The sequence below is a fragment of the Thalassophryne amazonica genome, chromosome 8 (genome assembly GCF_902500255.1).
Source record: "Thalassophryne amazonica chromosome 8, fThaAma1.1, whole genome shotgun sequence".
Classification (NCBI taxonomy): domain Eukaryota; kingdom Metazoa; phylum Chordata; class Actinopteri; order Batrachoidiformes; family Batrachoididae; genus Thalassophryne; species Thalassophryne amazonica.
Genome location: NC_047110.1, coordinates 106838341 through 106864783, shown reverse-complemented (window position 1 = coordinate 106864783; position 26443 = coordinate 106838341). Strand labels below are relative to the sequence as shown.

General features: G+C 39.8%; 3 protein-coding genes across 3 annotated transcripts in view; 1 reads left to right on the top strand and 2 right to left on the bottom strand.

Annotated features, from left to right (window-relative positions):
• The window catches only part of poglut3 (protein O-glucosyltransferase 3), a 51300-nt gene extending 33270 nt beyond the window's left edge, over window positions 1–18030 (top strand). Inside the window, exons 6-7 of the mRNA XM_034177191.1 lie at window positions 1185–2124; window positions 18017–18030. Of these exons, the coding sequence (XP_034033082.1) occupies window positions 1185–1625 (441 nt within the window). The 3' untranslated portion in view covers window positions 1626–2124; window positions 18017–18030. The remainder of the gene's footprint in view (window positions 1–1184; window positions 2125–18016) is intronic.
• On the bottom strand, window positions 3188–7238 carry rep15 (RAB15 effector protein). The gene is made up of 3 exons (XM_034177192.1): window positions 7151–7238; window positions 4100–4393; window positions 3188–3978 (listed from the first exon to the last, which is right to left on the bottom strand). Exons 2-3 carry the CDS (start codon window positions 4343–4345, stop codon window positions 3433–3435), a joined length of 792 nt encoding a protein of 263 aa, XP_034033083.1. The 5' UTR covers window positions 4346–4393; window positions 7151–7238; the 3' UTR covers window positions 3188–3432.
• ppfibp2b (PPFIA binding protein 2b) overlaps window positions 16132–26443 on the bottom strand; it is a 167769-nt gene continuing 157457 nt past the window's right edge. The window contains exons 24-28 of the mRNA XM_034175542.1: window positions 23489–23577; window positions 22734–22856; window positions 22533–22658; window positions 22184–22372; window positions 16132–17107 (exon numbers count right to left, since the gene is read on the bottom strand). Coding sequence (XP_034031433.1) covers window positions 16862–17107; window positions 22184–22372; window positions 22533–22658; window positions 22734–22856; window positions 23489–23577 — 773 coding nt within the window. The 3' untranslated portion in view covers window positions 16132–16861. The remainder of the gene's footprint in view (window positions 17108–22183; window positions 22373–22532; window positions 22659–22733; window positions 22857–23488; window positions 23578–26443) is intronic.

The window sequence follows — 26443 nt, the reverse complement described above, 5'->3', positions numbered from 1 at the left end:
CCTTTCCCAGCTTTTTTGAAACGTGTTGCAGGCATCCATTTCAAAATGAGCAAATATTTTCACAAACACAATAAAGTTTAACAGTTTGAACATTAAATATCTCGTCTTTGTGGTGTGTTCAATTGCATATAGGTTGAAGAGGATTTGCAAATCGTATTCTGTTTTATTTACATTTCACACAATGTCCCAACTTCATTGGAATAGGGGTTGTATTTTCACAATCTCACAATCTGTTCCTGCATGCATGAACCTTCGCAGCGGCATCGTGTACACCTGCCCATCAGCATGATGTTTTCGTGGTTCGCTTATACGAGTTGTTCCGCCATGAGTCGCCCTGAGTTGTACTTATTCGTACTATGTGTGAAGGGGCTCTTAAAGTTGTTGGATTTTACAGTCTGTTGACAAAAATCACTTTCCATGTGGGTGATTGCCAGTGGGTTTTGGAAGCCAGTGTGGCTTGAGTAATTGAGCCAGGTTGTTGTGCACCAGTTCTGAAGAGTAGGTACCCACCTAAATGAGAGGGCGTGGGACTCTGGAAGCACTTCACCCAAAATAAGGTCACTTTTAAGTAAAAGTTGACAATGAAACCCTTGCAACTTGACCAGTTCCTTTCCTTTTGCCACCTGATGCTTCTGCAACTGTCAGGTTCCCCTTTTATTGCTAGTGGGGCATCAGGCACCAGCTCCAGCTGCTACTCAAACCAGAGACCTTCTGGAGAGAAGGCTGGTGCTCTAACCAGTGATTTAAGGTGACTGCTGTATGTCTTTGGTACTAGATCTCCTTAGAGGATCCTTGTGTACCGCTGGAATGGTTTTCTGTCAATAGAACGCTCACTTAGGGAGGTTCAGATGAGGCATGCCGCTTGTATTATGAGGGAATTTCAGCTATGACATTTTGGCCATGTGGGGTGTTACTGTGTACTCTGTCTTGAAGATCCCAGCAACTGGACATGTCCACTTTTCCACCTGGCTGCAGCAGATAGATGCTTACTTACCTGACCTGACTGTTGATACAGGAGACATAGAAGCTGATTAGTCAACTGATGAGTTCGGTGATCATCAGAAAATAGTTATGATATTAGTATGTTCTGATTCAATTGTTAATTGAATAAATGTAAAATAAAAATTAGCATATTGATCAATCAAAATTTGTGCTACATTTAAAGTTTGTGTTTCTGTTTTTAGTACAAGTACCAAGTAAATGTGGACGGAACGGTGGCGGCGTATCGCTTCCCTTACCTGATGCTCGGGAACAGTCTGGTTCTGAAGCAGGACTCGCCCTATTATGAGTTTTTCTACAGTCGTCTGAAAGCCGGCATCCACTACGTTCCCATGAGGAGAAACCTGTCGGACCTGATGGAGAAAATCAAATGGGCCAAAGAGAACGATGCCAAAGCTCAGAAAATCGCGAAAGCGGGCCAAGAGAGAGCACGAGAGCTGCTGGAGCCCAGCAGGTTGTACTGTTACTACCACAGAGTCCTGCAGACGTACGCCGAGCACCAGGTAGGAAAACCAGAATGCCGCTCCGACATGGAGCTGGTGCCTCAGCCCAGCGACCACACCGCGGCGTGCGAGTGTGAGCGCAGACGCGACGAGGCCAAAAGCACAGTGAAGGATGAGCTATGATGGATGGTTTAGTCTTTCTATCCTCTTGACTTTCTGAGAACGTGATACTTGAAACGGGAATTTCAGTCATTTTTAAAACAATGGATGTTTCAGGAAGGATTTAAAATAATAATAATACAAAAAAAAAAAACATCAATTTTGAAATGAGCCTGTTTGTAGTTATTCTGAAAATCAAGATTGTATTTTTTTAAAACTGTTTTGTGCCATTTTTATACATTTATACAGTGTTGTTGCTCATTATTACTGTTGTGTAGTAGATGTTTAGTACTGCAAAGGCAATCGGACAATTTAACTAGTAAGGAATTTTTTTTTTTTTTTTACCCCAACCAAGCAACCTTTTTTTTTTTTTTTTTTTTTGTAATTTTTACATTTACAGAAAAGGAAAACAAGCATGAAGAAAACATAAAAATAAGAAAATTAAATATACAAAGTTACACAATCACAGAAACAGCAGACCTCCTCCATATTTAAGTACAAAGGTGTGTTTATGTGTGTGTGTGTGTGTGTGTACATAACATTATAGAAGTTAAATTAAAAAAACCTCTCCTATAACAAATGTCATATTAATGGTTTGTGTTTTTATATATAATGTCCTCAGTACGACGCCTTTAATGTGTCCAATCTTTTCAGAAAATAATGAAATACGTTAACTAGCTTTTAAAATAAATACATTAAAACCACTTTTCAGTTTTAAAATCATATTTTTAGGTGATAAATCTACATAATTTCTTGTCGGTGGTCTGCTGCAGTTCTATGAACATTGGGTTGTATTTAATCAAGTTTTTATAATCTTTTTATTGTTAATTGATTCACTGCTGCCTTTGTGCTGTGACGTTCTTATGCAGTAAACTTACAAAGGTTTTTTCTGTCTTAAGTGAAAAATATGTTTGTATCAAAACCGATGAAGGAAAATAGGATGATTAAATGTTTTGTATAGTGCTGTATGAGTACTTCAGATTTTATACATGCATCTTTTAGCAGTATTTTTTTTTTTTCTCAATACAATATCATGGATGTTTTTGTTATTTACTTTTGTACTATTCAGTGATGGAAAACTTTATTTTAGACTAATACAGTAAAAGAAAACTTGCATTCATTTACTCACCATCTCTATTTTATTAATAAAACAGTGTACTTACTGTAAGAATGTGTTTGTCATACTGTGTGTGTGCATTAAGTGTGTGTGTGGATGTAAAATTACATCCGTCCTTTTGACCGTGTTCTGCTGGACCCAAAACCACAAAATGTACATAAACCACATCCTCAGCTTTGTTTTTTTGTTTTTTTTTTAAACCCACTGCAGTGTGACACACATTAAAGCTTTGCTCACATAAACAACAACAGTATGTAGTATTAGTAGTAGTAGTTGTTGTTTAGGTAAGTACTCGCGACGAGTTTTTGCCTTCTTACAGACAATTAAATATTTCATAAAAAATTAGGATGTTCTGTGTAAATATTGCAATAATTCACTCAAAAGGGAACATAGATTTAACTGGAATTTACATTTTGTGCTGTGTTCACTCACTAAAAGGAAGTTTTTAAGTATTTAAAAGCGCAGTTAAGTATTTTTAAGTGCTTTTACAAAAACATTTTGTGAATTCCACTGAGTTTGATTTGTCAAGTGATAAAAGGTGAATCTTTAGCAATAAGAACAATTATTGTTCAGTTTGAAAACTTTTTTTTTAAAGTATCTCCTGCTTTATTAAACTCAATCTCTTTGCAGTAGTTCTCTTGCAAAACTTTCTTGCACATCAGAAAGTTTATTTTGTCACATCTTTGGTCGCTGAATGTTACGAGTCACTTTGGTTCAGCTAAACTTAATCATGAGCGTGAGCGGATCGCCATCTTTCTTGGTGACAATCGCCTGCATCATTCCCGATGGGGTATGGAGGTACCTCGAACCTTTGAAGAAGTTCTCAATAAACGCTCTGTCGATCTTGCTGCACTTCCCGATGGCGGCCTCGAAGTTGTTACTGAGGACTCCGTAGATGTTCCCCTTGTCATTTTTCTTCCCAAAGAACATGAAGAGAGCATAACAGTCCTTTCCAATGGAAGTGCAGAATTCCACCATCTTCTCAAACGTGGTCTTGTCACTGGTTTCCTGGTGGGCTATCTCCATGGTCTCGCTGGATGGCTCTTGGGTGGTACTACCCTCTTCAGGACCCTCTTTTTCGGGCAGGTGTAGCACCTGGACAGCGATCTGGACGCGGGGGTTCTTGGAGGGTTTCTCCAGCAAAGCCCAGACCCAGTCAGCACCCAGGAGGACGCGCTGCTCAGGCGTCATGGCTGTGCAGCTGAACATTTCGGTCAGGTTGAGGTTGATGCTCTGAGTGATGTAAGTCATCAGAAAAACCTGTTGGAAGACGAGATGTTGTAGAGACAACAGTTTGATTATTGCCTGAAGAACACTGTATATTGCTACCGCTAACGTCTACACCCATCATGTAGGTTGGGTTTGATCAGCGCGGGTCTACCTGAGTGAGCACCTCAGGGTTGAGGCGGAACTTTTCTTCTGGGTCCTTAAAGAGGAGGTACTCCTGGGTTCTGGATGAGGCAGCAGAGATGCAGTCGTTGAAGAGCGGTATGAAGTCATTGGGCTTGGCTGCCAGCGGCTTCCTCAGCGTGGCGAAGATGCTTGGTCGAGGAGATGGATTTTCATCAGCGGGAGGGCGGAATAAGGTGGAGTTAGAGGAAGGCTTGCTGCCATTTTGGCCCATCATGGATTGATGATGGCGGGTGGGAGATCAAAGGCTCGTCTCCCGAACACACTGCAACGCACGAGCAGAGATTGGATCATTGGAATAGTATTAAATCTCAACATACTATTATGTATGGCAGCATCAATATGCTGCCATACATAATCCTAAAACATTTTTTTTAATTGTAGCTACACAATGTTCTGAAATGATTATGTTGAAGTAATTTGACCCAAAATCCTTGATTGGTTCTCAACTACTGTTCTGTTTTTACATATAACAGCCATAAACCACTGTATAGCCGTGTTTAAAAAATTATTACAAAATCACAACTGTTTTTGTGGAGGACTACATACGGTTTTCACAGGTTCCAAAAGAATATGAAATTTGAATTCAACAAACCATCCATCCATCCATTTTCTTCTGCTTTATCTGGAGTCGGGTCGCGGGGGCAGCAGCTCAAGCAAAGCCGCCCAGACCTCCCGATCCACACACACCTCCCCCAGCTCCTCCGGGGGAACCCCAAGGCGTTCCCAAGCCAGCCGAGAGATGTAATCCTTCCAGCATGTCCTGGGTCTTCCCCGGGGCCTCCTCCCAATGGGACGTGCCCGGAACACCTCTCCAGCGAGGCGTCCAGGGGGCATCCGGAAAAGATGCCCAAGCCACCTCAGAACCTCCATGACCAGTGAAAGATCAAGGACCGAGACGTCGCCCGGTATGGCGGAGCCGGGGTCCCACCCTGGAGCCAGGCCTGGGGTTGGGGCTCGCGCGCGAGCGCCTGGTGGTCAGGCCTTAGCCCATGGGTCCCGGCCGGGCTCGGCCCGAAGGAGCAACGTGGGCCCGCCCTCCTGTGGGTTCACCACCTGCAGAGGGGGCCATGGGGGTCGGGTGCAGAGAGGATTGGGTGGCGGTCGAGGGCGGGTGGCCCGGCGGCCCGGTCCATGCTCACAGCCCCTGGCTGTTGGGACGTGGAATTCAACAAACATTTTTGTCATAACTACATCATTTTCTAATTGTAATAATATGTATATGTTGCGGACATGAACGAGTGAAGCTCTTCATCATCTCACCATGTCATTTAGGTCCTTCAGACTGTTTTTTGAGCAAATGCTTCAGGGGAGCATTAGCATGGCTAAAATGTTCGGCTGGGGTGGGCAGAGCACCCCCAGACACCCCCCCCCCCCCCCCACACACACACACACATTTTTAAATATTTTTTCTTTCTTGTCTTTCAGCATCTGTGGGAGCTCCGTGCCCCCCAGACCCCCCCACCTTTTTAATTACAGGCATCTTAACCCCCTGCCACTTTAAGCATTTTTTTAATGTAAATATAAATTAATATGTAAAGTTTTCAGCTAGTTGACAGTAGGGCTGTACAATATGGCCAAATTATCGTATCAATGTCATATCAATATGATATACAATATAACTGATTTCACCCAAAGTGCAGCAACATTCTTAAACAAAACAGTAATAATACCACACTCATTTTGCACTCATCATAAGGTTAGGATACTGTACCCTCCAAAAGTATTGGAACACTTGGAATTTCACACATTTTAATTTGTTTATGCCATTTCAAATGCAAGAAATACAAAAATGTAAAGAATAAAAATTTCTAAAATTAGCTTCCTCAAACTCGAACTGAAAGCAAATCTCTAAACCTTGGTATTTCCTGTAAATAATAATAAGTTTTATTGCCAGTTTTCTTTAGACAAGTCAGGGGATGGAAACATGAACATTTCCAAGTCACTGAATATGTCTTGCGCTTTATTTACATCAATTACGAAGAAATACAAAAGTTTCTTTCACCAAAACATCAAATCTAGACTTTCATCTCAGATGTACTTTCTGGAAGATTGTAGCTGAACTTTCAGGTCTTCTTTTTAAGAAAATCCTCCTCTACACCACTTCATCAGGAAGATGGATTTTATATTTTCAATTCATTTATATCAAGTTGTAGAGATTTGCTTTCAGTTTGAATTAAGGAAGATAACTTTAGATTTATTTATCTAAAGTTGTGTCACTCAGACAGCAAAATTAAGAGGTTATTTAACAACTGTCTGCTCTTTTAAAAATCACTGGGAAAACACACATATATATAAGGCAACCCGAATTAAAGGAGAAATGCCACTTTTAACAACCTGGACCCGTATGCACAAAGCAGCCTAAGTCTAAAATAGCTGCTAGTTACGTTATTCTAAGAAAAATCTTAGAATTTCTCAAATTCTTAGACATTTCTTAGAATTTTCCCTTGGTAAGATTAAAGTTGTCCGCAAAGCACCTTAGACCTTAAGAGAGCTAAGTGGTAAGAGTAGTGAGGAGGACTTTTAACAAGCCTAAGAGTGTCTTAAGCAGACAAGCTGGTGGAAAAGACAGAGAGGAAGCAGAGATTTCTTTTTAAAGATGGTCATAATTGGCCTAAATATCAGATATTGCAATATTGTAATTATTGCATATATGCAAATAAAACATAAATATTACAAATGAATAGGTTTGCTTTTTTAGTGTTTTGGAGATACTGAGATTTGTTTTTCATTTTGGCAGCAGTAAGCTTCTGTACTTTTGTCACGGAAAATAAAAAGTAGCTTAAAAGAAATTAACACACAGTTGTCTCTCCATATGGAACTTTTGTAGCTGAAATGTAGAAAATAGGTGAAATCACTTCAATAATACTAATATTTGATATTGGAGATTAACTATTGATACTTTGATGTGAGCAGTTTGCATCAAATCCTTCAAATGTGTTCGAAGCATTGGTGACTAAATGCGCTGTGAATAAAAATGAATGCATGAATCCCAGTAATGACGGCAGTAATGTGAACTCACCAGGATGGATCTGATCTGGAGGTTCCTGCAGGTCCTCGTCTGCCACCTGACCTCCTGTGGTCTGTCCTGCTCAGATACACGGTGTGTGTGTATGTGTGTGTGTGTGTGCGTGTGTGAGGCTGCTGTGCAGAAACTTTCAGTCAAAAAGTTTTTTTTTCTTTTTCAAAGGAGTCGTCTTCTTTCTTATTCCCCTCCAAGAGTGTGAAGGTGGAGTTCCTCCAGTCTGCTGACACTGACGGCAAAGGTGTGGTGTATGGAACTGGTGAAAATTTAGTTAAGTCAACATAAGACTCATCTTACCGGTAAGTTGTTCAGAGGGGGTCAGCCCGAAGGGTTTAATGGGTAAACAAAACGTCCCAACTGTCTGTTTCCAGAAACACACTCGTATTCAATAATCTAATTTGTTTTAAGAACTTAAGGATTTAAGGGTCCAATGTGGCCTTTAACGTGGTTCCTGGTCTGGCTCAGTTTGTAAATTGTAAAATGGTGTACTTTATCATATCTTTACTCATGAATGTAGTTATACTTGCATACTTAAAGATGCACAGTTCCCTCTGGAAGTATTGGAAGGACGAGGCCGATTCAGTTGTTTTTGCTTTACAATGAAGCAGTTGGAGATCAATGAAGACCATTAGGGCGCCATCTTGACAGCGCGCCGTCTAAAGTGCATGGTGCACGTGGGATTTGTGCCTGTCCGACTCCCCCTTTGCTATTTACACACTGTGTAATCTGAATGCAAAGTGAGGCGCAGGGTGTAAATGGCTGTATTTAATTGTAATTAATTGTGGGTGTGTTTAATAATATTAGTTATAATTTATCACACTTTCAGGCAAAAAGGTGCTGTAGATAAACTGTCAAACATGTATTCATAAGAAAAAATTAAAATTGGACATAAGTTCCAAGTAAAATATACAAACCAGCAAAGGTAAGAAATAAGTTAAAAATTGTTATATATATCTATATATAGATATATATAGATATATAGATAGATAGATAGGAAACACTAGAAAATAATAGATTAAAAGATTCAACTAAAGTGTACAATGGGTAAAGGCTCTGTAGCCTGCTGACTTCTTTTTAACTCTGAGAAGAAAAAAAACCCCTGCAGGTTAGAAAGACGTCACGTTGGTGCAGGATCATTTAGAGCCTTATGTAGTATGTCAGCAGCAAAACCTTGAAATATATTCTTACATTCACAAGGAGCCATTGAAGGGAAGCTAGAACAGGTATAATGTGATCAAATGTGGTTTTTGGGGTTTCATAATGTTAGGAGGGTTCTTAATATTATTCAAGGTTTGGACAGTACTGTAGATAAGGCCCTTTTATCTTTAGATGCCGAAAAGGCCTTTGATAAGGTTGAGTGGCCTTATCTATTTAGTGTTTTGGGACAATTCGGCTATGGAAATAATTTTCTAAAATGTGTTCGATTGCTGTATTTAAATTCTACTGCAGAAATACTAACAAATAAAAATATTTCACAGCCAGTTGAAATAAAGAGGGGATGTAGACAGGGCTGCCCTCTGTCACCTCTCCTTTTCACATTGGCAATAGAACCTTTAGCCATTGCCATTAGAAAACATCCTGACATATGTGGAATACCTGTACACCAAACTGAACATAAAATAGCATTATATGCAGATGACATTATCCTTTTTATTTCAAACATTAGTAGAACAATCCCAACAATCCTAAAATTGATAAGAGCCTTTAGTTTAGCTTCAGGTTATACCATTAATAAGAGCAAATCCGCCATCTTATTACTTGATGAAAAAGATGCCAGTAATCCTGACTCACAGGTTTTGTCCTTTAAAGTGGTTGATAACTTCACATATTTAGGTATTGATATCAGACGCAAAATCAATCTGCTTGTTAACTCTGAGTCTTTATTGAATGATGTAATGAGTTCGATTGATCGGTGGATGACATTACCATTGTCTTTAATAGGAAGAATTTATTATTATAAAATTATTCATTAATAAAAATGAATATACTCCCCAAAATGTTATACCTCTTTCAGAATGCGCCACTACCCTCACCTACAGATTTTTTTACAAAGATAAACTATTAATTTCATTTATTTGGAAAAATAATAAAGCTCAAATTAGATTATCATTATTGCACCTACCATATAATCAGGGAGGTTTAAAGTGTCCAAATATAATTCTGTATTACTGGGCTATACAATTAAGATCACTCAAATTTTATGTTGAAACAAATAATGCCCCACAATGGAAAGAAGTGGAATCAGAAGGCTTAGATTTACCATTGCCTCAATACCTTTACTCAGATAAGATTACTAATCTAATCAAAAAAACAAATAATCCAATAGTAAAGCACACAATAAAAGTCTGGTCTAAAGTATGTAAATACTTCAATGAGCCAAGTAGGTTATCTTTATACTCTCCAATTTGGGGAAACAAGTATTTTATCCCTGGAAGAGCAGACAGCATTTTTAAAGATTGGGCATCACGGGCTGAAATCATTGCAGGATTTATTCAAGTCGCATTCAGAATCCCTAATGTCTTTTTGAGGAACTGGCACATAAGTACAATATAGATCAAAAATATTTTTTTAAATTCCTTCAACTGAGGAGTTTTATTAGAACCAACCTGGATAGCAAACTTCACAAACCTAAAAAGACATTATTAGAAAAAAAATGATCTCTAAAAATAGTTTTAGCAAGGGTGCAGCGTCAGAGCTATATAATTTTTTGCTTTCTAATTCAAAGGAAAACTGTAACTCTAAGCTGAGGGCATGGATTGAAGATCTTGAAATAAACATATCAATGGAAGACTGGGAATCTGCATGTAACAAAGCACACAAACAATTACTTAATACTCGATTTAGACTTATCCAATACAAATGGCTTATGAGAACTTATGTAACACCAGTCAAATTGAACCGTTATAATAGTAATATATCAGATGTATGTAGTAAGTGCACTGATGCTAAAGGAACATTATTCCATTGTATGTGGCAATGTCCAGAGATAAGACTTTTTTGGGAGGAGGTTAGAACGGCAGTAGAAATAATCATTTCCAAGAAGGTTTCAACAAATCCTGCAATGTTTATTTTAGGAATTTATCCTGAAACACATACGTTTACCAAGTGTGAACAAATCATGATTAATATGTGTTTCTTACAAGCAAAAAGAACAATTGCAATATTTTGGAAAAAGACTCATAGTCCCAAGATGATACACTGGGTAAAACAAATGCTTATCGTCTTTCCACTGGAAAAAATTACATGTATTAGGAAAGGGAAATTAAAGCTATTTGAAGATATGTGGGGCCCATTTAAGGTTTTTGCTGGTAATCTAAATATAGGAAATAATGAGGAGAAATGATTGAAATTAATCTGGGAATATTTTTGTTTTAATTGTACAATTCATATATGTGACACCATTTATTGGGGCTGGGTGGTATGGTGATGGAATTTAATTATGCTCTCAACTTTCTATTGTAGCTATATAGACAAATTGTGATTCCTTTTTTTTTTTTCTTCTCTCTTTTATTCAGATACACTTAAAGTAACTAACAAATCCTAAAATGGATTAACATTTATAAAGGGAAAGAAGAGGAAAGAAAAAGGAGAGAGAAAAAGGGAAGGGAGGAGAGAGGGAAGAAAAGGAAAAAAGAAAAAGGGAGGAAAGGGGGAAGGAAAAGGTAAAAAAAAAGGAAAGGGAAGGGAAGGAGAGAAGGAGAAGGGGAAGATATATTATTATTATTATTATACATTTTTTACGTGTATGGCTACTTAATTAGGCAAATATGTTGCCAATTCTAAAGTTGAACTGCTTCATGTATTTTTGTTTTGTGTGTTTGGGTTCTCTTCTTATATTTCATATATAATTTTGTTCAATGTGATAGTACTTTAACTGTTAAAACAAATAAAAATATTGTTTAAAAAAAACAAAGTGGTTTTTGTCCAAACTCTTGCGGCATACAGATGAGCCCCATTAACTCGCGCCAAGTTGGGGTGGACAAAATCAGACCGTGAGTTATCTGAAACTGCAAGTTAATGAGTCTGACCCAAAAAAACCCTTAACCTCAATTATACAGTAGTCTAAAGTTTTGGGGTCTATAAATTGACCGTGAGTAAAGCTGAAACACGAGTTATAGGGTTAACGAGTTAACAGGGTTTACCTGTATTTCTATCAAATATGCAGTAGCTCAGGGTTCTGTTCTGGGTCCACTGTTGTTCTCACTCACTATGTGGCTCTGCTTGGTCAGATTATTCAGGGCTATGCAATAGATTTTCACTGTTATGCTGATGACTTGGAGATGTACAGTGAGGAAAATAAGTATTTGAACACCCTGCGATTTTGCAAGTTCTCTCACTTAGAAATCATGGAGGGGTCTGAAATTTTCATCTTAGGTGCATGTCCACTGAGAGAGACATAATCTAAAAAAACAAAAACAAAATCCGGAAATCACAATGTATGATTTTTTTAATAATTTATTTGTATGTTACTGCTGAAAATAAGTATTTGAACACCTGTGAAAATCAATGTTAATATTTGGTACAGTAGCCTTTGTTTGCAATTACAGAGGTAAAATGTTTCCTGTAGTTTTTCACCAGGTTTTCACACACTGCAGCAGGGATTTTGGGCCATTCCTCCATACAGATCTTCTCTAAATCTTTCAGGTTTGGAGTTTCAGCTCCAAAAAGATTTTCTATTGAGTTCAGGTCTGGAGACTGGCCAGGCCACTCCAGGCCCTTGAAATGCTTTTTATGGAGCCCCTCCTTAGTTGCCCTGGCTGTGTGTTTGGGGTCATTGTCATGCTGGAAGACCCAGCCATGACCCATCTTCAATGCTCTTACTGAGGGAAGGAGGTTGTTTGCCAAAATCTCGCAATACATGACCCCATCCATCCTCCCTTCAATACGGTGCAGTCGTCCTGTCCCCTTTGCAGAAGAGCACCTCAGAGTATGATGTTTCCACCCCCATGCTTCACGGTTGGGATGGTTTTCTTGGGGTTTTTCTCATCCTCTAAACATGGTAAGTGGAGTTGATTCCAAAAAGCTCTATTCTGGTCTCATCTGACCACATGACCTTCTCCCATGCCTCCTCTGGATCATCCAGATGGTCACTGGTGAACTTCAAACGGGCCTGGACATGTGCTGGCTTGAGCAGGGGGACCTTGCTGCCCTGCAGGATTTTAAACCATAACAGCATCATGTGTTACTAATGTAATCTTTGTGACTGTGGTCCCAGCTGTCTTCAGGTCATTGACCAGGTCCTCCTGTATACTTCTGAGCTTTCTCAGAATCATCCTTACCCCACAAAGTGAGATCTTGCATGGAATCCCAGACCGAGGGCGATTGACAGTCATCTTGTGTTTCTTCCACTTTCTAATAAATAATCATAACAGTTGTTGTCTTCTACCAAGCTGCTTGCCTGTTGTCCTGTAGTCCATCCCAGCCTTGTGCAGGTGTAGTTTTGTCCCTGGTGTCCTTAGACAGCTCTTTGGTCTTGGCTATGGTGGACAGGTTGGAGTGTGATTGATTTATACAGCTAACAAGTTCAAACAGGTGCAATTAATACAGGTAAAGAGTGCAGAATAATGTGAGTGCAGAATGTGGAGTCGCAGTGAAGAATTGGGTGTCCTCTAATTTTCACATCTTCTAGCCATTTCTATTCCCGCGTGCAAATGGGATTAAAGAAAACCAGCACAAAACTACAAACCAGAGATTTTGAAATTTTATAGTTTTTACAACTTTGGGATGTGTAAAAATATTGGAACATGTGACCTTCAGGTGTTTTTTAATCACTTAGAAATGGACACAAGCCATGTATCGGTCCGAGGCCCATACGTTTATCCTCGGATTCCATAGAGTGAAGAATTGAGTCTATGACTCCCCTTGGATGGGACACCAGTCCATCACAGGCTTCTTCCCCAGCAAAAACCTGTCCTCGATTAAGCTGAGTGGACTGAGACAATGCAGATGAAACATCTTGTTCAAGAACACAGACAGGTAGCCAGAAGCTCACACCTGGAATTGAACCCTTGTCTTTGTATTTGTAATCCAACAGCTCCCAAGGAGCTGCCTGCTCTGCCTATCAACAGTGTTTTCTTTCCCAGGGTAAAACAGCAAAGGCTTCATTTGTTTAATGAAACTGCTTTAGTTATGTTCAAAAAGGCTTCATGTGGCTTCACATCTTTCAGGGTGTCTGAAGTCGACCGATCCCGAGTTGTGGCAAAACCGGTTTCAAAGCAAGACTTGGGTGTGACTTTGAAATGTTTCCCATCATTATGAGGTTGCCATTTATTTATTTTCTCACAGCTGTCGAGATGAACCTGCTGCACAGAAGTGGTTCTGCAGGTTTGTCATCCAAAGCCTTTGGGTTCAATTATGAAAATCTGTTCAGCAAACAGAACACGAGCAGCAGAACTAAGACCGGAACCGACTGCAAGTAACGAAGCACCAGCAAGCAACTTTCACAGTAATCCTCTTAATAATGACTTATATAACGAATGATGTGTGCAGCTTTGAAAGATAATCATCAAATCAACTTATTTTGATCTGAAGCAGTCGAATTAGACAAAAAACACTGACTGAATTATTTTTAAATTCACAATTAATGTACAAATAACCACAAAATTAGTTTTCGAAAGTACTGCATATGCCAGCAAGCATTAAACAAATTTTATTGCAAATTTTATGAATTTTTTCATTTTTACGTATTTGTGGTGTGTGTGTTTGTGTGTGTAAACAAACTTTTAACAGAACTTCACCTTTTGCAATAGGTTTTTACTTGCGTTGGCGTGTTGGTCTGATCCAGATGTGAGTGCACACTGAGGGGTAAGTAAACGTTTTCCACTTTGACCTTAATTAAAAACTTATGTCATCACTGCTACGGTAACATTTGACAAGAAAGGCCACCAAAAATTTCCTTAACAGAAAACATCAATGTGTCAACAGAAGAGTTTATGTGAAACGTCCAAAAAATACAACAAAACTCAAATCTAACATTTTACTGTTTTAGTAATCAGTTATTAAGTTGCAGACCTTATTTAAAAATAAATTATCTATTGAACATCCCAGTAAGAATTATTGGATCCCTTGAACTTTAAGTACAGAAAAATTTATAAATGTAATAATGATATTTATTTATGTAACACTTTCCAATCATATATACAAAGTGTTTCCCAAAATAAAACACAACTAGAGCACCATGATCGAAGAGTGCAAACCTCCACCAATACTAGTTTCCAATTCCATAAATACAGATCAGATGTGGATCAATCTTAGCCTATTCATTGTGTCAGTTTACACCTCATTTTCACAAATGAGAGCGATTGAGCCACTTTTGATTGATATACATTGCAAAATGTACACCAAATGGGCTTTTCAATGTTAAATTCAAATGTCCACAAAATCCACAATCCAGAACAGATCCAGATCAAATAACAGGTGATAGTGAGTGCCAGTCTGCACCCCAGTTTCAAATATGAGAGTGATTCAGGCACGATTGATTAAGATATAATGTAAAATATACATTAAATGGGGTGTTCAATGTTAAATTTAAATGGCCGCAAAAATATGTAATCTGGATCAGATCCGGATCAAACTTTGTCAGGTGATAGTGTCAGTCTGCACCTCACTTTCAAATATGAGAGTGATTGGGGCATGTTTGATTGAGATATAATGTAAAATATATATTAAATGGGGTTTTCAATGTTAAATTTAAATGGCCACAAAATCTGTAAACTGGATCAGATCTGGATCAAACTTTGTCACTCAAAGAATACCATACTACACAACACTCTCAAATATGAAAGAAAATGAATCTTTTTTTTTTTTTGACAGTTATGATTTTTTGAACATTTGTTCAATGTTAAAGGATAGGGATTTTTCCAATAGGAAGATGTTAATTATTAATGTGTACACTTATTTTACCCCAAAACTGAGGCTTGGTCTAGTCCGAGACAGAGGCAAGCTTGAGTACAAGTGGTTTTAATTCTGGGTCAAAGCTGAGAAAGTCCAGTCTTGGTCTCAAAACAGGTCTTGAGTACTACAACACTACTTCAAACATTCTATCTATAGTCATCAGCCACTTTATTAGGTACACCTGTTCAACTGGTTGTTAACGCAAATAACTAATCAGCCAATCACATGGCAGCAACTCAGTGCATTTTGGCAACTCGACGGGGTGAAGACAACTTGCTGAAGTTCAAGCTGAGCATCAGAATGGAGAAGAAAGGGGATTTAAATTACTCTGACGTTCAAATGACATGGTTGTTGGTACCTCATGGGCTGGTCTGAGTATTTCAGAAACTGCTGTTCTACTGGGATTTTCATACACAACAATCTCTAGGGTTTACAGAGAATGGGCCAAAAAAAGAGACTATATCCAGTGAGCGGCGGTTGTGTGGATGAAAATGCCTTGTTGATGTCACAGTAGAATGGGTAGACTGGCTGAATGGACGACTGCGTGATGCCATCATGTCAATATGGACCAACATCTTTGAGGAACGTTTCCAAAACCTTGTTGAATCAATGCCACAAAGAATTAAGGCTGAAGGTAAAAGGGGCTCCAACTCAGTATTAGCAAGGTGTACGTAGTAAAGTGGCCTATGAGTACATGTTTATATAAATCTCACTGTGGAAAAGTTTTTCTTCTGGTGCCCTCTGCTGGTACATACATTTAGTCATGAATCACTTGCAAAAAACATCTCGTTGGAATCTGTGGTTCAGACTCCTGTACTATTTGCCACAGCCACCAGATGGCGCATTTTATGTAGTAAATTTGTCCCGACGGGTGATGAGTTGTGGGTCATAGTGTTACTGTTACAAAATTGTGACAATCCCTCTCCGAAGACGGTGGCAGAAAATATCGTGGAAACAAGGTTGATGTCCACTGTAGTGTTTTATTTTTTTTTTCATCTTAAACTCCAGGAGTGTGAGGACGATGATGATGACGAAGGTTATGGAGGTGTAGTGTAAAAATTGGTGAGAAAGAAGAAATCCACAGGACCAGTTTATAACTGTTTATTAAATGATTTGCATAGATCTTTTTTTTTTTTTTTTTTTTAAGGACCAAGAGTGTGCAGTGTTTTATTTACTATAAAAATACTATGACAGTCCGAGTATGAAAATAACTACAAAATCACCACCTCAGGTCCCAACAAAAAATGTTTTAATTAAAAATGTGCTTTGCTGAGACATAAATATTAAATAAAAGCGCCACATAAAATGATGCAAATATTGCACAAGTTTATCTCAACTGTGTGACAAAAGTGTCCTCGTTTAAATTTAGGAGGAAAAATCTATTTTGTAAATAATATGAAGGAAAAATATAACTAGTGTGGTGTAACAGTGCGTTAATGATGGTTTAATACTGTAGAACAAACATGTCCGTAATGTGTCTTCCAGGAAGTGGGCGGAGTCCAGACGCACAGGGGTCGGGCTGAAGTCCGGTTAGTTCAACATGTGATCAGGAGAAAATTAATTAAACATCTCAGTAAAATACTTCAGGTGGATTCGTAATAACATCACACGCTTTGCTATCATCAGGCAAGATTCTGTGGGCGTGTCCAATTTATCAGTTATAAGGCACTGGGTGGGGTTGGTGGGCGGGGCTCAGAGGGAGGGTAAGTGGGCATGGACTGAGGTATTACAGGCTGCAAGCAAAGGAAGCCGTGTAGATGTAGTGATAGCTGACGACAACGATCATCATGGCGCCGCCACAGTTATACTGCATCATCATGGAGACGGTTGATGTCTGCAGTCGTCCAGCCTCACCTGGTCCCTGGTGCGGTCGGGCTCTCGGTCCAGGATGGGACTCAGGCCCCTGAAGCCGGCGTACGGTCGTGACTGTAATCCGTTTACTGCAGCCTGGTCTGAGCCTGAAGGGGGCGACGGCGCCTCAACGGGACACACGTAGTCTGTGGAGCCGTCTGCTCGCCGCCTCCGGAGGTGGGTCAGGTTTGAGAACACCAACTTCTTTGGCTGCCAGAACGTAAAGAGAAACAGTGTGAGACGGTACAGACTGGTGATAAGGTCAAACTACCCAAACCAAGCTCACGTTAGAGTTAGTTTAAGGTTAGGATAGAGTTACGGTTAATAGTTTAAGGTCAAACTACCTAAACCAAGCTCACAGCTCAAGTTAGTTTAGGGTTAGGACAGAGTTAAGTTAAGGTTAGCTAATTTAAGGTCAAACTACCCAAACCAAGCTCACAGCTCACGTTAGAGTTAGTTTAAGGTTAGGATAGAGTTAAGGTTAGCTAGTTTAAGGTCAAACTACCCAAACCAAGCTCACAGCTCACGTTAGAGTTAGTTTAAGGTTAGGATAGAGTTAAGGTTAGCTAGTTTAAGGTCAAACTACCCAAACCAAGCTCACAGCTCACGTCAGAGTTAGTTTAAGGTTAGGATAGAGTTAAGGTTAGCTAGTTTAAGGTCAAAGTACCCAAACCAAGCTCACAGCTCACGTCAGAGTTAGTTTAAGGTTAGGATAGAGTTAAGGTTAGCTAGTTTAAGGTCAAACTACCCAAACCAAGCTCACAGCTCACGTCAGAGTTAGTTTAAGGTTAGGATAGAGTTACAGTTAGCTAGTTTAAGGTCAAACTACCTAAACCAAGCTCACAACTCAAGTTAGTTAGTTTAGGGTTAGGACAGAGTTAAGTTAAGGTTAGCTAATTTAAGGTCAAACTACCCAAACCAAGCTCACAGCTCACATTAGAGTTAGTTTAAGGTTAGGATAGAGTTAAGGTTAGCTAGTATAAGGTCAAACTACCCAAACCAAGCTCACAGCTCACGTTAATTTAAGGTTAGGATAGAGTTAAGTTAAGGTTAGCAAGTTTAAGGTCAAACTACCCAAACCAAGCTCATAGCTCAAGTTAGTTTAAGGTTAGAATAGAGTTAAATGGTAAATGGACTGCATTTATGTAGCGCTTTTCCATCTGCATCAGACGCTCAAAGCGCTTTACAATTATGCCTCACATTCACCCCGATGTCAGTGTGCTGCCATACAAGGCGCTCACTACACACCGGGAGCAATAGTGGATTAAAGGCCTTACACAAGGGCCCTTAGTGATTTTCCAGTCAGGCAGGGAGTTGAACCCATGATCTTCTGGACTCAAGCCCAACACTTTAACCACTAGACCTTCGACTCCCTTAAGTAAGAGTTAAGTTAAGGTTAGCTAGTTTAAGGTCAAACTACCCAAACCAAGCTCACAGCTCAAGCTAGCGGTAGTTTAAGGTTAGGATCAAGTTAGGAGTAGGGTTAGGATTAAGTTAGTGGTTGGAGTTGGGGATAGCTTAAGTTTAAGGTGGCTAGTTTAAGGTCACACTACCCAAGCTGAGCTCACAACTGAACTTAGTTTAAGGTTAGGTTAACATTAGACTTGGGTTAGGTTACACTCAGTTTAAGGTTAGGCTAGGGTTTGACTAGATTAAAACTAGTTTGCTTAGGGTTAGAGTTAGGTAAAGTTACAGTTAGGTTAAAGTTAGTTAAGGAATGGTTAAAATGACAGTTGGTTAGGTTTGAGTCAGGGTTGGGTCCCTACAAGTTAAAGTAAGGTTAAGGTTGCATTATGACAAACAACTAGTTTAAGTTTAGGTTAAACTATGAGTTAGGGTTGGGCTAAGGCTAGGTGAAGTTAAGGTTAGACTTGATTAAAGTTAGTTTAAATTTAGTATAAAGTCAGAGTTGGTCCAGGTAAAGTTAGGGTTCGGTTAAGTTATAGCTAGTTTATTATAAGGTTAGACTTGATGAAATTAGGTTAAAGGTTAGTATGGCTTATGTAAGGTTAAAGTCAGAGGTGTATTTGATGCTGTCTTATATGTACTTCAAATTCATGTACACAAAAGAAAGTCTTTCTGTAAACTTGTCCTGTAAATTCTGCCGGCTGCCGTTCGATCCTCATAAATCGAATCGCTGAATCGATCCTTCCGTATCTGTGCAGACTCGCTCCAGTAACTCTGACTTTATTCCTAGTTGTAATCTAGATTTGAGTGTGAGGGGACGCGGCCTGCCCGGAAGGAGACTAGATTAGACGTCTTTGATCTGCAGGACTCTGGGGGCGGGAGGCGGAGCAGAGCCGTCATGCTCAGCTTAACCGTGTGACGAGCGCTCAGGACATCGCCCGAGCCGACGCACCGGAGTCTCAGCGAGGATTAAGGTGCTTTTTCTCAGGCGTACAGGAAGCGAGCGCTCAGGTTTAACATATGCGCCCTGTTGATGCATCCTCATGCTGCCACTGAACCCATCGTTCTGAACGTGTGGTGCGGCTCAGGATAGTTGCCATCCATTAATTTTAAGTACAGAATCCAAAATATGTTTGGAAATAAATGCAAATGAACCAAAGTCATATCATCAGAATAATTATTAACATTTCCAAAGATACTGAACAAAAACAAGAAAAAAGTGTGCTGCTTACTTTGATTAAGTAAATTATCACTTTCACTGATTTAGTGCCATCTGCTGGTGAAGCTGCAGGTTGCATTATGCTGTCGCTGGTCAAGATTTTGTTTTCTTTCATGTTTTTGCTTGTTCGGCGGCGGGGATTCATGCTCCCTTACCGACTCTTGTCATAAATAATATGTATAATTGTCCATTTCATAAAAACGAGGGTTCTCAAACTTGCTAGCCTGCACTAGCAACTGTTCTCCATATCCAGTGGTGGGCATAGCTAACAAAAAAGTTACCTTTGATAACCGCTAATCCGCTAACTGAAAAGTTAAGTTTTTTTAGTATTGACTCCACACTGTCAGCTACTGACAAGCCAGTTTTGAGTATAAGCACCGCTGATGCTTCTGAGTAGAATCAAAGGCGATTGCAAACCAAACCCAATGTTTGGTTTGTGATCGCTTCTGTCTTTGTGCGCCCTGCCCACTGCTGTAAGGAAGAATCATTTACATTCACAGCATACAGAGCCCCTGTTGTGTGGCAAAAGGCATAAACAGTAAAACAGGTAGATGGCAGTGTTCTATGCATTTTGACCCATCTACTGGATGGCAGTGTGAATAGTGCCCGCCCAAATATCACACAGCCGCTGAGGTGAATCACACTCCAAAACAGAATTTTCAGTTTTGCAAATGCCTTTTTTAACAAATGAAAAAAAGACATATTTTACAAATACACAATTATTTGTAAAAACCAGCACACACATTACAGTAACGTATGTGTTGGTTTTTACATATAATAAATCAACCAATCAGTGATGAGCGGAAGCTGATTTTCCCATAATGCCTTTTGGCATCTGTGTGCTAATGATCAAACCTTCAGAATTAGTGCATTATTTGTAAAATTAAAAGATATGTGTTATATTTTCACTTTGTAAAAATGACAGAGTTAACGTTAAAATCAATAAACTGTCTGGAGTTAGTCTGGCTTTTAAATCAAACCATGAGTCAAACCTGTTTTGCTGTGTATGACTTTTGCCACACGTCAGGGGCTCTGTATGCTGTGAATGTCAATGCCTTTTGTTTTTCTTTTGTAGCAGCCTGAAGGCCAGGCATCTTTCTGCTGGGGTAGAGTTGAGCTCAGCTCCTCACAGCTGCCTGACTAGTTCAAAACATGTAGCAGACAGGAACCAACATGTATAATTTTAGGGTTTACAAATGTTTTTGACCGTTACTAACTATGCCACTAAAAAAACGTTAGTGGACTAAGTTAGCAGAACTAAATTTAGCAAAAGCTATTTGGTCCGCTGATAGTTTTTGAAGTTAGCTGAAATGCTACTCCGCTAACAAAAAAGTTAGCTTTGCTAATTAGCGGTTAGGGGATTCATAAAGTCAGTTTTTGAGAACTACCTACTTTAGACTTTAGGGGGCGGTGGCCAAGTGGTTAATGTGCTTGGTTTCAGTCCAGAAGGTTCCGGGTTCAAATCCCACCCCTGCCACATTTCTCCATGAAATGTGGAGCTGCGTCAGGAAGGGCATCCGGCGTAAAAACCTGTGCCAATTCAACATGCAGATCCACCTTGGATTTGCTGTGGCGACCCCGAGTGCAAACAAGGGAGCAGCCAAAGGGACTTACTACCTACTTTAGACTTTCAACCACACAATACCATACTGTGTTGTACTCCTCGTTGATTGACGTAAATCAAGTCCAAAACATATTCAGTGACTAGTAAACTTTCATATTTCGTCCCCTGACATGTAAATTGGCTGTAAAGGTGATGATGTACTGTAAATTCAGGGTGACGATAACCATGTCAAACAGGCATTTTTTGTCCATATGATCGTATCTTTTCTTGCGACTGCTGTTGTTCAATAACTTCTGATTAAATATCGTGACGATACAATAACGGTTCATATGCATTTACTTTTAAACATATTTTAAATTCTGTATAATTTCAGTGTGCCAATAATTCTGGCAGGGACTGTATGTATGGATGTATATATATATATATATATATAGATAGATAGATAGATAGATAGATACATTTTTTCCAATAGAGTGAAGGAGATTGTTGATTTTTCTCTATACCAGTTAGATACACACATGGTGAAACATCATCTTTACAAAGGCATTTATATACTTTATTTTACTTTTATCTTTGAAACCAAAAGGGCTGTGATACACACAGTGACTGCTGCAAAGTATAGCTCCCCCCATCATGTATTCCTTTTTTATCCGTCAACCGGATTATGCAAAACCTGGCGTCGGGGTAGCGCACAGGCCAAGGAAGAGTGTGCTAACACTGGAATCAGAATTGATCCAAAGGGCAGATCTGGGAATTTATTTAAAGTTCTATAAAAAATTAGAAATCAGGATATTTTTTAAAAATAATACATAATTAATTTGGTTAATGATAATTCAAAAATTCTCTTTCAAACTTTGCCCAATATGATTTAAAAAAAATAGCGTGTAATTTCTCAGGATACAGTACATGGATCTTGAAGAAAATAATTTAGAAAAATTGATAGTGTTTTTTTGTGGGATTTTGTGCAAATCTGGATTAACACTTTGGAATAAATATTTTGTATTGATTTTAATCACTGCACGAGGACAGAAAAATGCAAAGCAGTGATGTGATGGAGGTCTGCAAGTTCACCTTTGTGTTTTGTTTTGTTTTTTACCTTGACTTTAGCGGTGGTGCTCAGTGGGGAGTAGCCGGCTGCCTCCACGTGCTCCCTCTTCTCCTGCTGTGCACGTGGTCCCACCAGGTTGCAGAAGTTGGTGGTCAAATGGCGCCTGAGCAGTGTTTTCTGAGGCTGAATATTGAGAATCATGGCGAGTGTGTCCCAGTTAAACCGAGGCTCCAGGATCTGTGTGAGGACGCGAATATGAAAATGACAAGTGGAGACTGACGATGACAGGTTCGGTTTAATAAAGTGTGTAAGACCAAAAAACAAAAAACAAACCCCACACTGCTACAATTTGAACTTCTACTAAATCAGTTAAACCTTATCCAAGCATTATCCTTACTATTAAGCCTCCGTGCACGCCGCTACCCCTCAGGTTTGGTGCGTATTCCGCCAGGTCCACCGATCTGAGCCACTCCATGACGCGATGGTTGGACCACTGCATGACCTCAGTGGGCGTGACCTGGCTCTGAAACAGCATGGACTGGAGATTAAAATGATCATCAGGGATCTGAGACACACAAACGACAAAAGGACACCTCACCTCGTTACTGGGCCTCCGTTTGAGGCAGTTTGGGTTGAACTTGTTGATGTGTAGAACGTGAATGGCACATTTGATACTGAGGTGGTGCAGCTGGCTGGTCACTTTGAGAAACAACAAGTCATTCTGAGAGAGAAAGAGATGGACAAGTATAAAATCTGTTTTGTGGACAAGTTTTACGTTTTAATACGTCCCACAGCGTTGGGACGCCCTCTTGTTGGGTCATTCCGTGTCCGTTCATCAGATGGCTTCCACCTCCCCGTCTCACCTCACCTCCTGATATTTCGGAGTGACTCTTTCCATGCTTAGACCCTGAGGTGCATTGAGCCTGGACCAGGCTGCCTCAGTCTGAGCTCAAGGCAGCAGAGGCGGTCTGCTTTTAACAATCACCGTTCACCTGAACACACACCTACTACAGAACTACCACTGCAACTCTACATCGAGAGCTACACAAGTCAAAGTGACAAATCTATATTTCATCCTATTATGTAAACTTTGAAATTAATGCAAGGTTGTGTCAGTCCATATGGTTCAGAGATTAACTATGGTCCACCACATCACTAACCATGACAAGCATGGATCAAATCACTGGATAAACAACCACAGAGGTTTTCAGTGTGCATGTATGATCCTTTACTTGAGAAAATCTTTTAGCTCAAGAAAACAAAGGCAATAATTTCTTGTCAAGTCGACTGTGATTTTCGCAGCCTGAAACGTTTTGTTGCAGGACTCCAGTTGTGTCGAGGTTTGATACTCACCACAGTGAGATACTGCAGCATGTGTCCGTCCACTCTTCCTTCGTTGAACTGGTCTTTGTACTGAGGAAGCCCGATGTCGTCCAGCCAGCCTTTGGAGCAGAAGGTTAACAGTTTTAACGAACTGGATCCTCTGCACGCTCTGAGTGTTTGTGCGTGTTTTTTTTTTTCAATTTATACTTTATTTTAGTTTTCAAAAGGATACAGTTTTACACATAAACACTTACACAGATTGAACTTGGTAGCATCCCAAAAAATAATTAACATTTGTGAAAACTTACTTTTTTTCCCTTTAAAATAAGCGAGAACTGTAGGGATTCTGACCCATACTACTTCATCTATAATGTTTTTGATTTCAGACCAATATTGAGTCATTAAAGGGCAACCCCAAAAGATGTGAAAGTGATCCGCTTTGTCTTCCCCACATGATCTCCAACATTTTGTGTCTACATATTTTCTTTGAGCAGGTGTTAAGAAAAACCTTATTACATTTTTCCAGCTATATTATCTCCAGAATAAAGAGCTTGTTGTTTTCCATTGATATGGGAGTATTTGATCCCAGTCCATCCATCCATCCATTTTCTTCCGCTTTATCCGGAGTCGGGTCGCGGGGGCAGCAGCTCAAGCAAAGCCGCCCAGACCTCCCGATCCACACACACCTCCTCCAGGTCCTCCGGGGGAACCCCAAGGCGTTCCCAAGCATGTCCTGGGTCTTCCCCGGGGCCTCCTCCCAGTGGGACGTGCTCGGAACACCTCTCCAGCGAGGCGTTCAGGGGGCATCCGCAAAAGATGCCCGAGCCACCTCAACTGACTCCTTTCGACGTGGAGGAGCAGCGGCTCGACTCCGAGCTCCTCCCAAATGACCGAGCTCCTCACCCTATCTCTAAGGGAGCACCCAGCCACCCTGCGGAGGAAACTCATCTTGGCCACTTGTACTCGCGATCTCGTTCTTTCGGTCATGAGCCAAATCTCATGACCATAGGTGAGGATCGGAACGTAGATCGATCGGTAAATCGAGAGCTTTGCCCCCCTACTCAGCTTTCTCTTCACCACGACGGTCCGATACAGCGACTGCATCACTGCAGATGCTGCACCGATCCGTCTATCGATCTCACGCTCCATCCGTCCCTCACTCGTGAACAAGACCCTGAGATACTTAAACTCCTCCACTTGAGGCAAGGACACTCCACCGACCTGAAGAGGGCAAAGCACCTTTTTCCGGTCAAGAACCATGGCCTCGGATTTGGAGGTGCTGATTTTCATCCCGGACGCTTCACACTCGGCTGCAAACCACCCCAGTGCACGCTGAAGGTCCTGATTTAACGAAGTCAACAGAACCACATCGTCCGCAAACAGCAGAGACGAGATTCTGTGGTTCCCAAACCAGACCCCCTCTACACCCTGGCTGCGCCTAGAAATTCCGTCCATAAAAATAATGAACAGAACCGGTTACAAAGGGCAGCCCTGGCGGAGGCCAACGTGCACTGGAAACAGGTTTGACTTACTACCGGCAATGCGAACCAAGCTCCTGCTGCGGTCGTACAGGGACCGGATAGCCCTTAGCAAAGGACCCCGGACCCCGTACTCCCGGAGCACTCCCCACAGGGTGCGCTGAGGGCAGTGGTGTCAAAAGTACACACATTTGTTACTTAAGTAGAAGTATAGATACTGCAGTTTAAAAACACTCTGGTAAAAGTTGAAGTATCAACTTGACCTCTTTACTCAAGTAAAAGTGAAAAAGTATGTGCTCCAAAACCTACTTAAAGTATAAAAGTATAAAGTAACCTTAAAAAAAAAAAAAAAAAAAAAAAAAAAGGTAGATGCCACTGTATGAATTGAAAGCTTCATTTAAAAACTGATTCATTCTACATGTGGCCCAAGACCCAAAACCCAAAATTACCCCCCAACAACCACCTGCACGAAAATGTTTCAATTCTAGAAGCTCTGAAATGCAATCTGGGACTATTCCAGACAATAAACTGCAGTGAGTGCAGCATCCATTTAGTGAGAAAAAAAAAAACTTTCCTTATTCAGATTCATTCCAGTAGTATCCTCTTACTAGGATGCAGCAGTTTTCTAGTTTGGCAGAAAGTTCTGGAGTAAATCACTGAAGAAATTAACACATTGACAATACGGTTTGACCGAAACAAACTGTCATTAAACTTAAATAAAACAGGGATGAAATGGAGGTGTAAGAGTCACTAGGTGTTCACAGGAAACACTTATTTATTTCTGTATGTATGTATGTATGTATTTATTTATGTATGTTCATTGTTAGTTGCTTTTATATTTTATTTTCTGTTGTGTTTCTATTCAGGTTCTTTTTGTCTCTTTCTCTGAAATTGTATATAATAATTATCATTAGATTATTAATATATAAACAAAAATAAATTTAAGAAATATTACAATTTGAAAACAAATGCACCCGAACGTGAAGACAGCTGGAACTGCTTCATGCTAACTTTTAACATTGAAAATGCCAGACATGCTAACGCGTTAGCGTCGCTCCCGTTTTTAAGTTATAAATACATCTATCAACTGTTTCAGAAGACCATAACAGGTCGGTTTAACATAGAAAAGGTAAATAATACTCACAGAAGTATGCTCTTTAGTGGGGGAAAATTAAGCGAAAGAAAGAAAGAATAAACGAAACAATAGGTCGAAGCATTGCTTCAATCTGTGAACCACTGCTTCGATTGGTTCAAAATCCATTCCTTTATCTTCATTGATCCATGTTTCTGATATAGCAATTATGTTAAATATTTTTTTTAAATTGACTTAAATATTCTTTAATGTTGTTAAAGTTTGCATACAGACTTCTGCTGTTGAAATGGATTATTGATAATTTGTTATCCGTTTTAATGATCCGATTAAACTGTTCATCTGTATAATAGCAACAACTGTCATTAATATTTGAGAAGAAATTATTGTCCGGGTCTATATCGTGCTCCAAGTCCA